A 16,713-nucleotide genomic window follows, 5' to 3' on the forward strand; every position below is an offset into this window, starting at 1 on the left:
GTAACCTTAAGGTATTCCCGCAGGTTATACAAATGACGCAGTCCCCGTTTATATTGTAAGAGCTGTGGACATCAAAGTCACACCACATAAAAACTTAGCTGGCCATGTGACTACAGCTAGGCCTTTTTCCAACAGCAATAGAACCACTAAGTACGGCCTACGCCTTCTCCCTCCTGCAGCAGCACCACGTGGCTCCTGCCTCACCTAATTTCCTGCTCCTGAACTAGTAACAGTTAATATCCTTGAAGCTTCATGCACTTATACATATTTATACGGCGTTGTTCTGTTTCCATTTCAGTATCCATCTTTTAATCCTTTCATTCCCATAGATAATTACACCAACATACACTCCCAGAACATAGTGTGGACATTGTTAGATCTCACGGCATGCGGAAATCGCCACTTTCTTTGACAGAAGCTACTAATACTCAAAATAGTGATTTTTTCCGTGAATATGTAGTTACAAATATATATATATATTGCTCGTTTGGCATGTGCTAATGTCATAGAGCCGTGTGGCGGGATTCTGGCGTGATGTGGTCTGTGTTGGCGTGATCTGGCGGGGTGTCCTGGAGATGGACGTTAACCCACTGGGAAGTAACGCTGGCGGTGAATTATCAACAAAGTCGTGTCAAACTACCCCTACGCTCGTTAGGGCACCTCAAAAATCGTAAATGAGGAGCATGTGACAGGAGATATTTAACCTCATGTAGCTGATCACACCTCTTAAACACCCCATTCTGTGGATATCTGCTGGTCATCGTTAGTATATAGTCTGCATGAGACGTGTGTATACATGCCGTAGACCTAACCTGAATGATGATAGGCATCTGTATTGACATGTTAGAATAGGACAGGTTGAGGGGTCCCCAGGGTGTTTTATGAGATGGATGATAAAGTGCTTTTGGAGTTCATGGTGTAGAACACCAAGGAAGGGATATTTATCTCGTGGTCAGGGATATGCACATCCAAGCTAGGCAACACGGCCGCCGTGTATTTTGACTTGGGTACTTTTCACAAAACTGCTAAGCATTTTAGCCCCGACATGGTAATATCATTGCTAAGCATATTGACACCAAAACTCAAAAATTTGTAGAAGGTTCTCATAACTTCTTTTAAAGATTTTGATATACTGTGAGTAAGCGCAAACCACTTTACCTCTCTCTTGGATCCGAACCTATGAAAACCTCAACTCCCTTACCTTAGTAGCTGAGATTTACCTTGCTCTTTAGTGTTATTGTTGAAGTATACAGTCCATGGTGCCACCTGCTACTTCCCAACACATATTGAAATATGTACGTTGGAATATGTTTATACGCTAAAACTTGTATGTATGCACATAATTATACACCGCCCAGCAATTGTTTTAAACGTGAAACTATGATAGTTGTATGCATTGTTTTCCAAATAGAACTACAATGTTAATTTTGGTTGCTGGGATAATGTTAATTTCTAGATGAATTGCTGAAATTTTCTTTATTGAACCCACCTTCCTCAGTCTTTGCAGTCCTCCCCAGTGCTGTCTTAATTGGTAGCAGGATGAAAAAAATTATATGCTTCATATTCTAGGTAGCCAATCAGTGTTATTACAAAACTGCCCTATGCTGCAACGCTAATTAACTTTCCTTATTCTGTAGATATTACTTTGGTTTTTGCTTCTGAGAGTAGCTGCTTGTATCCCCCTCCCATTGGCTTGATTACGTATTGTAGGTTAGAGGGCTGTTTTGATATGTTTCTTTTCATCTACCTAGCCATCACTACCGTCCAACACCTCACAGTAAAACAGAGATATTCCCAATATGATCCCTCCCCCAATATGCCTAGCACTCAATTGTTTTGTAACCCCACTAAGTCCCTCTTATTGAAACTAATCCATCATTAATCATCAGACCCCAGGTAGAAATAAAAAGTTCACCCCTGCTTCACACTTTAGGAGCGTATACTCAAAAATTCTCCTATCCCCAACGAACACAACACCAACAAAGTTTATACACATAAGTGACCTGACAAGCACTAGACAGCCGTTCTTTCAACTTATTTCAAAACACCTGTCCATCGCATATATATTTATCTAAGACCACTAACATATATGAGTTGCACTTTCTCATCTGCACTGGTCACCTCCCATCCCTACAACATTATTCAAATATCAGTTCTGCTTATCACAAGACCATTCATGCCCACGATGCAGCTAGCATAATGAAGGCACTGAATAGTCACTGTTCAGTTTGCCCCTCAATCTTCCTACATAGACACATACATACCACCACTCTTTATAGCCTTTGTTCCTGTCCTGTGGATGTGACTTGCTTTCAGAGCACTGTGTTACCCATGTAGAAGAAAAAAGGGACTCTTGAAGTAGAAGGGTATGGTATTCCCAGTTAGTAAGCTGTACTACAGGTAGCATAAGTTTTCAGTGGAACGCCCTTCTAAGTATGGACAGGAATCTGTTTAATCAGTAATAACCAAGCCTTCGGACATTATTCTTATGCATGACTGGCCACAATTTGTTAGAAAGCCTTGATGACATATTACAAAGTAATGTTTAATTCATTATTCATATACACTTATTAGATAAAAGTAATAGGTAACATAATTTTGCTTTTCAGGAATTATTGTATGATAATTAGAAAATGGCAACCATTCGCCATAGTCTACAACGAGATGTATTTGAGCCAACTGAAGAACGACTTGTTGGTGTTTTGTATGTAACAAAGCCTGGCAAAAAGAAAAAAACAAGCTTTCTGTGTGCTACAGTAAACAAAGAAAAACCTGTTTATGCTACAATTCATCAGGTAGGGTTTGTGTTATGTGAAATAAAATGTAGAGGTTTTTAAGTAATATATCAGTTTTACAGAACAGACTGGAATTTTAGAATCTCATCCACATACTAATATAATTGAAATTCTCAGCACACCCCTCTGCATCAATATTACTTGCATTCACATACTTCTGGACTTCATTTTTATGCTGTATTTTGGCTTTTCCTTTTTACTTATTTTGACTATCCTCATTTACATACACTTTTTGTGATGCCTAAGTAGTATGACAGACACTTAGGGATCACTTTGTCCATTTTCACTGTCTGTCTGTTTGCCCATCTGTCCAGTGTACTTCTGTTTGAGATCCTCACTTTAATCAACAGCTTAACTTTAGTTATAGCTTGAAAAGTTTTAATTAGATGCTCATGAAAATTTTTGCAGATTTACCCACTGTTGGGGAGAGAAGGTAGGGATAATTTGGTTACAGCCTTCAAGTTACAAAATGAGTTAGATGTCATTAATAATGAATATTTCATCATTAGTTTTTATGATAAGTAACGAAGTTATAACTTGAAACAGCAAGAAGCTTGTTAGGAAGGCTAAAAGGGTGGTGGATGATTGGAATAGACTAGTTATGGTGTAAATGCTGGCAGTATGAAAGTGTACAAAAAGCTGCTTAATGGTAAAATAGAGCTCATGAAGTGGGGTCTCGTGAATGTAGAACTCCCTTCCTATACTGTGCAAATAGATAATTACAGTTGTTTCCCAGTATCTAGACAATTGAATGTCATGAGACTGATACCTCGAATTTGGATTTTGCCTGAGTTAGGTCCCTTATAAGATAGGAGGTTTGATTTTGGGCTTAATGCAGTTCATAACTTGAAGAAAGTTATACTTTTGGCCATGGAAGTCAACAGATATTTTCTATATAAATATTTTCCAAACACCGTTTCCACCTTTTCATATTTCACCTGATAAATGTGTTGAATTATAGGCAATACATATATTTTGTGGAAAACACTTTTGGTTGAAGAGATATTGTGCTGCTCTTTGATATCTTGTTGATAAATCACTGTTTGTCTCATATTACTGTAGTATAGGCTTCCTTCTCTATGCATAGGGGATGAATTCTCTGGGGTTTTCTCTCATACAGACTAATCAGCTGGTTTTGGATTTTTGAAGTCTGTTGGGCACCTCTAAGTGAATCATCACCTCTTTCCCATACTACCTATTGGGCACCTCTTTATGAATCACCACCTCTTTCTTATATTAACTCAAGAGCTACCTCCCATTCTTTATTAAGGTATGCTGTCATATCCCTTGCTTTTGGGGAGATGTGTTTTGAAGAAAGTGAGTTTAGAATCATGAAAAGCTAGTTTTCCTAGTTAGGGGAGCTAGTGAGCAAGCATCCATTTTTTCCTCTTCCATTCCTTGTTGAGTCTTTCAGTGTTGTATGTGACTTTGCAAGAATAAACCTCAGTAGTATGTGACTTTGCAAGAATAAACTGTAGTAGTATATGACTGTGCAAGAATGAACTGTAGTAGTATATGACTCTGCAAAATGAACTTTAGTCATTTACTTAGATGAATTTTGGCTGAGAGTTCATAATGTGGCTATTTGGCAATATGCAAGATGATAGCAGTCACTGGTTTATAAAAGGTGATCTTTTTTAGGGGCAGATGATGGTAAAACTACAAAATGATATTAAGATATTTTCTTGTTATTACCCCAAAAGGAGCAGGGATTTCTGATTTTTCTTGCTCACTAGCCTCCATAGGAAGAGAGAGTTTTTTCTAGAGCATTTTTAGTGTCCATGATTGAATGCTGCATATGAGCAGACAAATATGTGTCTTCTTAATATATTCTAGATTTCATGCATATTTCCTTGGTGGCTTTTTGTGGCTGAATTACATTATTGGTATTCATGAGTCCATTTAAACAGTTGATGCCCTGTATATCTATGTGTCTGAAAAATTGATGCCTTGATTATTTATTCTCAGGTGAAGAAAACAGATAAAGATGTCTATAAGAAGAAAAACTCCTGGCCTCTTCGAGAGTTACAAGTCATAGATGGAAGGGATGAAAATAAGGTAGACATTTGTATATTCCACATTACTGTCAGTTGTTTGGTAATTCAAGATATGCATTAATTCTTAGAAGAATTGCAGTCCACAGTTGTGTAAGGCACTGAATTTAGTCATGTATTATTTGCAGGACAGCACTAGCCAGTATTAATGTAAATAGTATTTAGTAAAAAGGAAATATTAAGGATAACAGAGAAATGCAAATCTGTCTAATATCTTAATTTTCAGGATACTGCTGACCTGGACCTAACATTTGACCGTGTATATAAGTGGGTAGCTAACAGTGCTCCAGATAAACATGCCTTTATCCAGGTCCTCTGGAAGGTAAGTTTTTTAAGAGGTCCCCTTATTTTTAGTTTGATCCAGTTATCTGATCACGTTTCATAGACTAGTGAGTTGATACTAAACCTTTCAGTAAAGTCAGACATTTTTGTTTTGCAAACCTTTGATATGTCTTGTTTTTGGAATGGATGAAGGCAGACAGTATGAATTATGTACTTGTGTATATATGTATTTGTCTGTGTATGTATATGTATGTATATATTTGCGTGTGTGGACGTGTATGTATACACATGTGTATGTGTGTGGGTTGGGCCAATTCTTTCGTCTGTTTCCTTGCGCTACCTTGCTAACGTGGGAGACAGCGACAAAGCAAAATAGATAAAAAATAAATAAATAGATGAATATAATATATATATATATATATATATATATATATATATATATATATATATATATATATATATATATATATATATATATATATATATCAGATTGGGGAAGAGCAGTGTGGTTTCAGAAGTGGTAGAGGATGTGTGGATCAGGTGTTTGCTTTGAAGAATGTATGTGAGAAATACTTAGAAAAGCAAATGGATTTGTATGTAGCATTTATGGATCTGGAGAAGGCATATGATAGAGTTGATAGAGATGCTCTGTGGAAGGTATTAAGAATATATGGTGTGGGAGGCAAGTTGTTAGAAGCAGTGAAAAGTTTTTATCGAGGTTGTAAGGCATGTGTACGTGTAGGAAGAGAGGAAAGTGATTGGTTCTCAGTGAATGTAGGTTTGCGGCAGGGGTGTGTGATGTCTCCATGGTTGTTTAATTTGTTTATGGATGGGGTTGTTAGGGAGGTGAATGCAAGAGTTTTGGAAAGAGGGGCAAGTATGAAGTCTGTTGGGGGTGAGAGAGCTTGGGAAGTGAGTCAGTTGTTGTTCGCTGATGATACAGCGCTGGTGGCTGATTCATGTGAGAAACTGCAGAAGCTGGTGACTGAGTTTGGTAAAGTGTGTGAAAGAAGAAAGTTAAGAGTAAATGTGAATAAGAGCAAGGTTATTAGGTACAGTAGGGTTGAGGGTCAAGTCAATTGGGAGGTAAGTTTGAATGGAGAAAAACTGGAGGAAGTAAAGTGTTTTAGATATCTGGGAGTGGATCTGGGAGTGGATCTGGCAGTGGATGGAACCATGGAAGCGGAAGTGGATCATAGGGTGGGGGAGAGGGCGAAAATTCTGGGAGCCTTGAAGAATGTGTGGAAGTCGAGAACATTATCTCGGAAAGCAAAAATGGCTATGTTTGAAGGAATAGTGGTTCCAACAATGTTGTATGGTTGCGAGGCGTGGGCTATGGATAGAGTTGTGCGCAGGAGGATGGATGTGCTGGAAATGAGATGTTTGAGGACAATGTGTGGTGTGAGGTGGTTTGATCGAGTAAGTAACGTAAGGGTAAGAGAGATGTGTGGAAATAAAAAGAGCGTGGTTGAGAGAGCAGAAGAGGGTGTTTTGAAATGGTTTGGGCACATGGAGAGAATGAGTGAGGAAAGATTGACCAAGAGGATATATGTGTCGGAGGTGGAGGGAACGAGGAGAAGTGGGAGACCAAATTGGAGGTGGAAAGATGGAGTGAAAAAGATTTTGTGTGATCGGGGCCTGAACTTGCAGGAGGGTGAAAGGAGGGCAAGGAATAGAGTGAATTGGATCGATGTGGTATACCGGGGTTGACGTGCTGTCAGTGGATTGAATCAGGGCATGTGAAGCGTCTGGGGTAAACCATGGAAAGCTGTGTAGGTATGTATATTTGCGTGTGTGGACGTATGTATATAGATGTGTATGGGGGTGGGTTGGGCCATTTCTTTCGTCTGTTTCCTTGCTCTACCTTGCAAACACGGGAGACAGCGACAAAGCAGAAAAAAAAAAAATATATATATATATATATATATATATATATATATATATATATATATATATATTATCCCTGGGGATAGGGGAGAAAGAATACTTCCCACGTATTCCCTGCGTGTCGTAGAAGGCGACTAAAAGGGGAGGGAGCGGGGGGCTGGAAATCCTCCCCTCTCGTTTTTTTTTTTTTTTTTTAATTTTCCAAAAGAAGGAACAGAGAATTGGGCCAGGTGAGGGTATTCCCTCAAGGCCCAGTCCTCTGTTCTTAACGCTACCTCGCTAATGCGAGAAATGGCGAATAGTTTGAAAGAAAAGAAAAGATATATATATATATATATTTATATTTATTTTATTATACTTTGTCGCTGTCTCCCGCGTTTGCGAGGTAGCGCAAGGAAACAGACGAAAGAAATGGCCCAACCCCCCCCCCCCATACACATGTATATACATACGTCCACACACGCAAATATACATACCTACACAGCTTTCCATGGTTTACCCCAGACGCTTCACATGCCTTGATTCAATCCACTGACAGCACGTCAACCCCGGTATACCACATCGCTCCAATTCACTCTATTCCTTGCCCTCCTTTCACCCTCCTGCATGTTCAGGCCCCGATCACACAAAATCTTTTTCACTCCATCTTTCCACCTCCAATTTGGTCTCCCTCTTCTCCTCGTTCCCTCCACCTCCGACATATATATATATATATATATATATATATATATATATATATATATATATATATATATATATATGAAAGAAAAAATTCAGCCATCATATATGGATTTCAGGAAATGCTCCACTCAAATGAAAAATCATGAAATTATTGCAAGATATATTGCAAGGCATGTTTGAAGGTATAGTAGTCCCAGTGATATTGTATGGGTACAAGGCATGGGCTATAGATAGGGATATGTAGAGGAAGGTGGATGTGTTGGGAGATGAATTACTTGAGGACAATATGTGGTGTGAGATGGTTTGATCAAGTAACTAATAAAGTGGTGAGAGGGAGGTGTCATTAACAAGAAGGGTGTGATTGAGAGAGTTGAAGAGGGTGTGGTTTTGACAAAATGAGAGAATGGGTGAGGAGAAATTGACAGAGGACATATGCGTCAAAGTGAAGGATACTTGGAGAAGGGAGAGACCACATTGGAGATGGATGGATGAGTGAAAAGGATTTTGAGTGATTGGGGCCTGAACAAGCAGGAAGGTGAAAGGTGGGCATGGGATAGAATGAGTTGAAATGATGTTATAGATAGGGGTTGACATACTGTCAGTGAACTGAAACAGGCATGTAAGTTGCCAGGGGAAACCATGGAAAGATTTGTGAGGCTTAGTGTTGTTTAGTGGGCTGTGGTTTTGGTGCATTGCACGTGACAGTAAGAGAATGAAAGTAAGCAAATGCAGCCTTTCTTTGTCTGTTCATGGTACTTTCTCACTAAAAGGGGAAACAGCTAATAAGTATGAAAAGATTAGGAAGAAAGTGATAATAATGAAAATATTAAAAATCTGGGTTTTCATATGAAGTTCTAGACATGTGTGGGGCTAGGTATCCTCCTTTGTAGAAAACTGTGATCATTTCATATGTTTTTTATAGTTATCTTTATCCAGTTTGCTGCTCTTGCTATACACCTTGTCTTTAGTAACATGGCTGCCAGATGCTATATGGTTTGCATTAGAAATAATTCTGAAAGGATTTGTAGGATTTGGCTGTAGATGGAGGGGCTGGTTTTGGTGCATTTTACACAACAGCTTGAGGGTAGATATGAGCAAATAAGGCCATTCTTTATCTTTTCCTGGTGTTGATCTCAGAATGTGGGAAACAGCATACAAGTATAAACAAAAATTATTACTGTTTCCTGTGGGATGGGGTAGTGGTAGGAATGGATGAAGGCAAGCATGAAAATGTACATTGTATAATAATATCATACTAACCTCCAACAGCCAGGATCAAACCTGGGTCCCCTGCATAGGAGGCGGGAGCACTACTGCTGTGTGTATATATATGTCTGTATATGTCTTTGTATATGTTGATATGTATATGTATGTATATGTGCATGTATGGGCGTTTATGTATATATGTATATGTATATGAGTGGATGGGCCATTCTGCATCTATTTCCTGGCCCTGCCTTACTTACACAGGAATCTCTGCCTCATGTCTTTGCACATTAAGGGAAGTAATGTATGTGTGAGAGTGCATGAAAGATGTTGCTGTTGCTGTTTTTACTTGATCCACCTGATTGAGTCAGGAATGGAATAGGGATGATAGATAGATAGATAGGTGGATCAAATCTCAGCTCATAGTACCAGTCAGCAATCCCATCACAAAATCTTCCTTTTATTCGCAGGTTTTACTACTAATTTTTAAAAACAAATGCTATAGAACTGCCAGATGTCTTTGTAAGTGTTCAGCAAAAAGTGAGTTAGAGATGTTTGTATCACTGTGATGAACATGATAGGTATGTCTAATTGATTTTCTCTATATCTTTTAGCTGTGTTGCCGGTACTTGCCAAAGCAGAAGCCTCAGTTTATAAATATCCCAGCAGAACTGATTGAAGAGAATAGCAACTTAGCTGATAGTGGGGATGTTGCTACTTCAGGTAAGATGGAGTTACTGAATGAAATCTAAACCACATAGGGATGGAGCACATCTATATTCTGTAGACTCCTGCCATTACTGGGTGAAATATCTTTACATTTTTTGGCTTAATTTGTTTTAAGGTACGTAGTGACTGAGGTTTGATTAAAATGTGTTATTTTTCATTAATGTTGGAAGAGGTTGTGATGAACTTAGTTCATTTGCAATATGGCTGTATTTTCTGAATATATTCTCAGCCTTTATATGTCTTTACCATTCTTTTTCACTTTTCTAGTGATTTGGTCTTACTGCTGTTATAATGATGGGCAATTGCACAAGATAAACAGTATGAGAAACTTCTCTGGCAGCATCACAGAACCAATATACCATCCTTAAACAGAGCTTTTATCAAGAGAGTAAGGCATGTGTGTGGGTGGGTAGAAATGTTGGGTGAGTGGTTCCTGAAGAAGGGGGCTATGAGGCAGGGATGTGTGATATCATCATGGCTGTTTAGATTGTTTATGGATGGGATGGTGAGGGTCCTGGAGAGAGGTGTAGTCAGTATGGGGTGAAGGAGCCTAAGAAGTGAGTTAACTGTTGTTAGCTGATGACATGACAGTGGTGACAGATCTGAGTGAGAAACTGCAGGAGTTTCTGAATTTTGAAGTGAGTGGTGTGTAATTATGAACTACATTTTCTTGTGTGCCTTCTCAACACTTTCCATCATTACAAAAGCCATTTCAACATACCACAAAACCTGTCATACCCAAGATGTACCTCTCATACTGAAGGCATTCAACACTTACTCCTTAAATGTATGTGCTCCTCTCACAGACATACACACATCACCCTACTTTATGATCTTCAGTCTTACCTGACAGATGTGACTGGCTTTTGGAGCCCTGCAGGACCCCTATAAAAGGGACTCCTGGAGAAGAAAGGTAAGGTTAGTTATTTCCTTCTTGGGGATGTAGGAGAAAGAAACTATTCACATTTTTATGTTTGTCATAAAAGGCAGCTAAGAAGGGTGGATGGGGGCTTGGAATTCTCCTCTCCTGTATTATTACTTTCCAACAGAAGGGATATAGGAAGGATCCAAGCGAGGATTTTTCTTCCAAAGTTGCCTCACCTGACCATGGAAACATGAAATGGTACAAAGGAAAAAAGAAGTGTGTATATGTGATATGGATTTTTAGTAATTTCAGGTTCTCTTAGATGACGAAACATGATATATTCCAGCCTTGGACAATGTGGATGCAGCCCTTGAGGATGATGGGGATTATCGAGCACTTTCAGAAAAGGAGCAGCTGGACTTGGAAAGACTTATGGAGCAGTGTGATTCTGCTGTTAGTAATGCAGAGGCTTTTGCAGAGCAACTGTCACGTGATCTCTCTGTCCTTGATGGTGTAAGTTTTGTATTACCCTTTCTTACTTTCAGCAATATCTGTCCATGTTCAGAGAAAGTGTGATACTGGTCTTTACATTTTTGCTTCCTTTTTTTTTTTTATCGTAATCTATTTTGATGAGACAAATCTGATCACAGTAAAAGATCACCAAGTCCTTGAACTTCTGTATGAGGCTTCAATTTAGGTAGATGGACTCTTTGATTATGTTAGGAAATGGAAAAGTGAAAACTATGCATTTTCAAATAAATAGGCTAAGATGGTCTTCTGCAGACCTCTTTTAAAGTACTTAGAAGATTTTGCCGTCAGGTTAAATGAAAAAGATGTTCTCTTGAAAACAGGGCACTTGTTTGCAGATGCTCATCTCATTGTTAATTAATGGCTTTAGATAGCCAAGAGCTCTTATTACTTAAGGTGAGAGATAGTTCAGAGTTAAAAGACTGATTATCAAGGAAGTCTGGCAGTATACTTGTGTTTTAATGATTCAAAAGGAAAGGTACTCCCAGTTAGGTTGAAGTCCTGTTTGAGATATCATACTTGGACTATCCTGAAACCACTGGACCTGAAATGTAATTTCTCTGAAGGCTAGGTCTTTCATACCTGTAGCACTAATTTTCTCACAGGATTAGCACTCAAAACCTATCATCTTGAAAAAGGATGACCTGGTGGATAGTTTGGGGAGAGTCATGCTGAATTGTATAAGAATTTTACTTCAATGGGTAGAAGTCATCTGTTCAACAGAGGACTCTCATGTCTCAATTTAGGCTATCATGGGGCTGAGCCATCACTGGATTTCAGAATGTTCTGGATTTTGATTATTGATATTTCCAATGAGATCTGATGGCAATCAAAAACCTGATGGTTATCTTCTCCAGGTATATAAGTTTATATAACTTTAAACTGTTGTAAACAGCATTACAAATGTAATTATGTACCTAAGATTCTTGATCATCTTTAATCACAAAATGTGTACCTAGACTTAGTAGCAGTAGGCCTTTACTTAGATGAAATGCTTAGATTAGTATTTGCCCCTGTTGAGGTTAAAGGTGACCAAACATGAGTGTCATTTTGCTGTGGTAGATTTGTTGTGTCGGAGTGGCAGAATGTAGGTTATGCATTTTTATCATCTTATGAGCTGGTTAATATGTGCTTAGAGATCATTAAAATTCAGCTTAGGCTTGTTAGTATCAGGCAGGGGGCTTAATGAAAGTGGTAGAGTTTCTGAACTTAGGTTTGTACAAAGATTTAATGATTTTTCCATAGTTCTTCTAGTGTTACTTGCTTTACGTACTCAAGTTTCTCTTTGATTTATACTAAGATTGTGGTAGGTGATTACATAGAAGTTGAAGTGCTGGAGGTTTTGTTGAGCACCAGCATCCTTGAAAGTGCCAAATTTTGTGAGTTGCTTAATTTTGGAATGCCATATTTGAGACATGAGTATGACACATTAGGTCTTTTACATAATCTCTATTGAGCTGTTTCTTCCTTCACTTCAATTTCTCCTCTTTCTCTGTCTGTATTTGTTTCTCACTACTTCCCTCTTTCCTTCCTCTCTAATTTAGGTCTGTGCCTTTGGTGCTTTCCTGATTTCTGCGGTGCTCACTTATGTTTTTCTCTTCAGTCACCTTGATTGTATCTGTTTTTTCATTTTTCACAGCATTCTCTGTCCTTTTTTTACTGGCCTTGTCTTATTTTATCGTCAAATTTTATGCATAAAAGTACATAATGTGGCAGTATAATTTACCATTGGGAGTATTAATTCCAAATTTTTCATTTACTTCATTCATGGATTGCTTTTATGCTTGCCATTTAATGTCTAATGAAATGAAAAACTTATTTGTTAGAGTCATTCTAGTTTAGTGACAATGAAATGTTAAATCTTGTAGTTAATTTAGTTGGAGGCACTAAATGGAAAAGTGAATCAGTCAGCCAGGGTACTCCAGAACGTACATGCTTAGTTAGTAATTCAAAGTAGCATTTGTGGGAATTATAGATAATGGTAATATGTTGATAATGAAAAGTTAAGACACATTTGGAATAGTAATTCACGGGAGTATTTGTGAGAATTATAGATAATGGTAATATGTTAATAATGACAAGTTAAGGCACTTTTGGAAGACTGTCACAGTTGTAGTGGGTCTAAGAATACAATTATAGTGACATGTATTTATTCAAAATGGGTGGTAGGGTTTAAAGGATATAGGACCACAGTTGCTATTTTGCTTAGCTGACTTGCTTTCATATTAGGCTTAGTCCTAAACATTTTTAATGAGTGACGCTGTAGTGTATCTTGCATCTTTCAGTTTGTAAATCTTTTCATCCTTATTCTCCCCCATACACCCCTGCAACAGCTTTCTTTTCTTCTTTCATACTAAAAGAATGTTACTTGCCCTTTTAGCCAATTTTGTGCCACTGAAGCAAAGTTTGCAGTATTTTCCTTCATCTTTCACTCTCTCACTCATTCCATGCATCTCTGTCATTACATGATTGATTGAGAATATGCTGTGTTTGATATCAAGAAAAATGGTGTCCTCTAGCATATTTCAGTTACACAGGGGTTCCAGGGGTAAGAAGCACATGATCTGTGTCAGAGCTGTTGCTGTTATTTGTTGATTGATGTACAACATATTAGATGCAAGTATGATACTCACAAGTGTTATTTTCAGGCCAATATTCACAGTATGATGGCTTCAGAGGCACAGGTTGAGGCATTGATGAAGATGATTGACTCCGCTTATGCTGAAGCAGAGAAAATTGAAACTCGACTGGATTCCTATGATGAGATCCTGCAACATGTAAAAGACTCTATTGAAAAGATGGCAGACAAGAATACTTCAATTGAACAAACAAATGCAAATAATTCCAAGTTGCTAGAAGAGCTGGACAGATTGATTGTGAGTTGATAGTTAATTATTGTAAAAGTAGCTTCTTGGGAAATCATTTTTTGATACCATATCTGTGAAAGTTTTTTATGGATTTGTTTAACAAAATTTTATTTTTCCTGCACATCGTATTTCCAGTGATGAATTCTTGTCATTAGCTATGGCCATGATATAGTTCTGCATAATAGTATGTAACTCAAGAGTTTACAAAAGATTTTAAAGTTGACTGAAGCTGTACATGGTTTCTCTATTGTAGTATTTATGATTTTATGTTACACTTTCAGAGCTGGAAATATGAAATGCCTGGTAGGTGAAAAAGTCTTGTGTTTTCTTTATACATTATAGCTTCTGACTTAGTGAGGTAGTGTCATGAGAAAACTAACAGTGACCACATTCATAAACACATACACACCACCCCCTATTATCTTTTATAGATTATGAAATTTTTGGTACAGAAAAGTGTACAGTTGATCAATGTAAGTATAAGGAATCCAAAAATAAGTGAAGATGCCGAATAACTCTTGATTTGTGAATAAAGATAAATCTAAAGGAAGATAAATGATACTTGCGGTAAACAAATTAGGAATGCATTATGAAAACTTCTTTCAAATTATTCACCATTTCCCGCGTTAGCAAGGTAGCGTTAAGAACAGAGGACTGGGCCTTTGAGGGAATATCCTCACCTGGCCCCCTTCTCTGTTCCTTCTTTTGGAAAATTAAAAAAAACATGAGAGGGGAGGATTTCCAGCCCCACGCTCCCTCCCCTTTTAGTCGCCTTCTACGACACGCAGGGAATACGTGGGAAGTACTCTTTCTCCCCTATCCCCAGGGATGAAAACTAGAATGATATAAAGCCACAGAAATGATAAATGATGGATGAGTACTTGAAACTAATATTATCACACTTAAAAGATATGCTTATAAAGTTGAATGCACCACAGGTTACTAACATAGATTGTTTTTAAAGGACTGCCATTGTTATAGTTGTGAACCTCATGTTCATTATTTGTAATGAAAATGGAAAACACTTGCGTATGGTACTGTTAGTTTTAATGTACAAAGTTCAAGTTTCAAAAATGTTACACTTACAAAGAATCTGATATCTGCCCAATCTCAGGGAAACCTGCATGTGTTCTTGCCTGCAATTCATTATGTGAACTGTTGGAGTGACTTCTTCATAGATGATGTGCAAATGGCTCATTTTGTGCCTCAGAAAGGTTGTTATTAGGTTTTCATGTGCTTCAGGCATCATGATATTGGCCTCAGTTTATTATTTGGGAAACTTCAGTTTCTGCATCATCAGTTATCATTGTTCTCGCCTAACTGTTATCATTTAATTGCCATTGCTTCTTCTTTTGCCAACTACTATACAATTTCCTTTAGAGGTGAATATGAAATGAATAATATCCTCTGGCAGTTGGATTTGTTAACTGATTTTCAGTTACATAGTTAAGCTGTTACTGACTGGATAGCTTTAACCCTGTTTTGTTGTTTCATTAGATGATTATTATTACAGAATCAACTAGATTTGCCACGAAGCTACGTTAAGGATTTGCATGAGCCAGATCTTAATAAAGCTGGCAGTCTCCCACAAGCAATTCAAGCTGCAGAAGCCTTACAAACTGTCATCAGTGCTCCAATTCCTTCACACCTTTCACAGTTACAGGTAGATTGTGTAGTACTTTGATCCATTTGATAATAACTTGCATGAGAACAAATTATTATTTCAGTCTACAGTTTTTGCTCTCTTTAGAGACTTAGGAATTTATTCGTAGGGATTAAATGCTTGAGGATTATCCCTATATAAGCTTTTTTTTTTAACAAAGATATCTCAGGCAAAATCATACCCCTAATCTTGGCCATCTTAGTTGAAAGATGAAATAATGTGTGAAAAGATAAAGACTGCAACATGGATTAATTTGAATTCTGTTAGTGTATGTGTAGACTTAACTCTTAAAGTTGGAAAGAGTGTAAGACACGGGAAAGATAAAAACAAATAAAAATAGAGAATTCTGCAGCTTCAATGTACTAAGAATTTTTTCTTTTCATTGAATGCTCCAGTCATAGACAAAAGTCCACATTAAGGCTGTTTTAATGGAAATGTATAAAGGTTAATGAAAGAAAAAAGAAGAGTCTAGGAAGATTATTTACGAACTCTGGAGGAAGTGAAAAACCTGTCTTGAAAATGTGCCATGTCATATTTATTGACAGAGACATGAAAGGGAAGGAAGTTCTAAAGCTTCAAGGTGTAAGAAACAGTTATCAAAATGGCCCACCCTTGAGTTGCCAATGGCTACACAGTCATTTGCTAAGTATTGCGTGGTTTAGGTAGTGGTGAGGGCACACAAGCTGCCAGCTCTAGAGAGCAAAAACATTAGTAATGCCTATAGAAAAGGGGCAGTGAACCAACACTGTGGCATAGTGCACGTTGGTCAAGTTTGGAAGTTAGCCTAGGAGAGTTTATAAGTCAGACTGCTTTTGACTCAATGTTCAGTAAGGATGCATAGCTAGAATTCCACAGATATGAGAGCAGTACTCCACACAAGAGCAGATCAAAACTTTCTATAAATGGAGCAACTGTTTGGATAAAAAGAAATTTTGACATCTACACAGGACTCACAGTTTCGTAGAGGTAGACTTAGGTATTCCCATAATGTGGGATTTCCAAGACAGAGTGGATGTTATAGTAATACCAAATATGTTCAGTGAGTCAAGAGGTGGAATTACAGAACTGTCGAAGGAGAGAGAAAAGTTGTGAGGAGTTTTCAATAGCGATATGGGGCAGACACTGGATCTTGGAGGCATTAAACTGCTGCTGACAT

At 37.8% G+C, this 16,713-nt stretch overlaps 1 protein-coding gene across 4 annotated transcripts in view; it reads left to right on the top strand.

Moving 5' to 3' along the window:
• The first annotated feature begins 535 nt into the window (after positions 1-535).
• Positions 536-16,713, top strand: part of Sec3 (exocyst complex component Sec3) — a 31,749-nt gene continuing 15,571 nt past the window's right edge. For 2 of the 4 annotated variants that reach the window (XM_071677002.1, XM_071677004.1), the window contains exons 1-8: positions 555-762; positions 2,610-2,795; positions 4,764-4,853; positions 5,076-5,171; positions 9,520-9,628; positions 10,846-11,012; positions 13,676-13,903; positions 15,408-15,557. In XM_071677002.1, the coding sequence (XP_071533103.1) occupies positions 2,634-2,795; positions 4,764-4,853; positions 5,076-5,171; positions 9,520-9,628; positions 10,846-11,012; positions 13,676-13,903; positions 15,408-15,557 (1,002 nt within the window). In that variant the 5' untranslated portion in view covers positions 555-762; positions 2,610-2,633. Of the gene's footprint in view, positions 763-2,609; positions 2,796-4,763; positions 4,854-5,075; positions 5,172-9,519; positions 9,629-10,845; positions 11,013-13,675; positions 13,904-15,407; positions 15,558-16,713 lie in introns of all 4 variants that reach the window. The other 2 variants (XM_071677003.1, XM_071677005.1) reach the window with 2 other exon arrangements.

The sequence above is a fragment of the Panulirus ornatus genome, chromosome 24 (assembly GCF_036320965.1).
Source record: "Panulirus ornatus isolate Po-2019 chromosome 24, ASM3632096v1, whole genome shotgun sequence".
Lineage (NCBI taxonomy): Eukaryota > Metazoa > Arthropoda > Malacostraca > Decapoda > Palinuridae > Panulirus > Panulirus ornatus.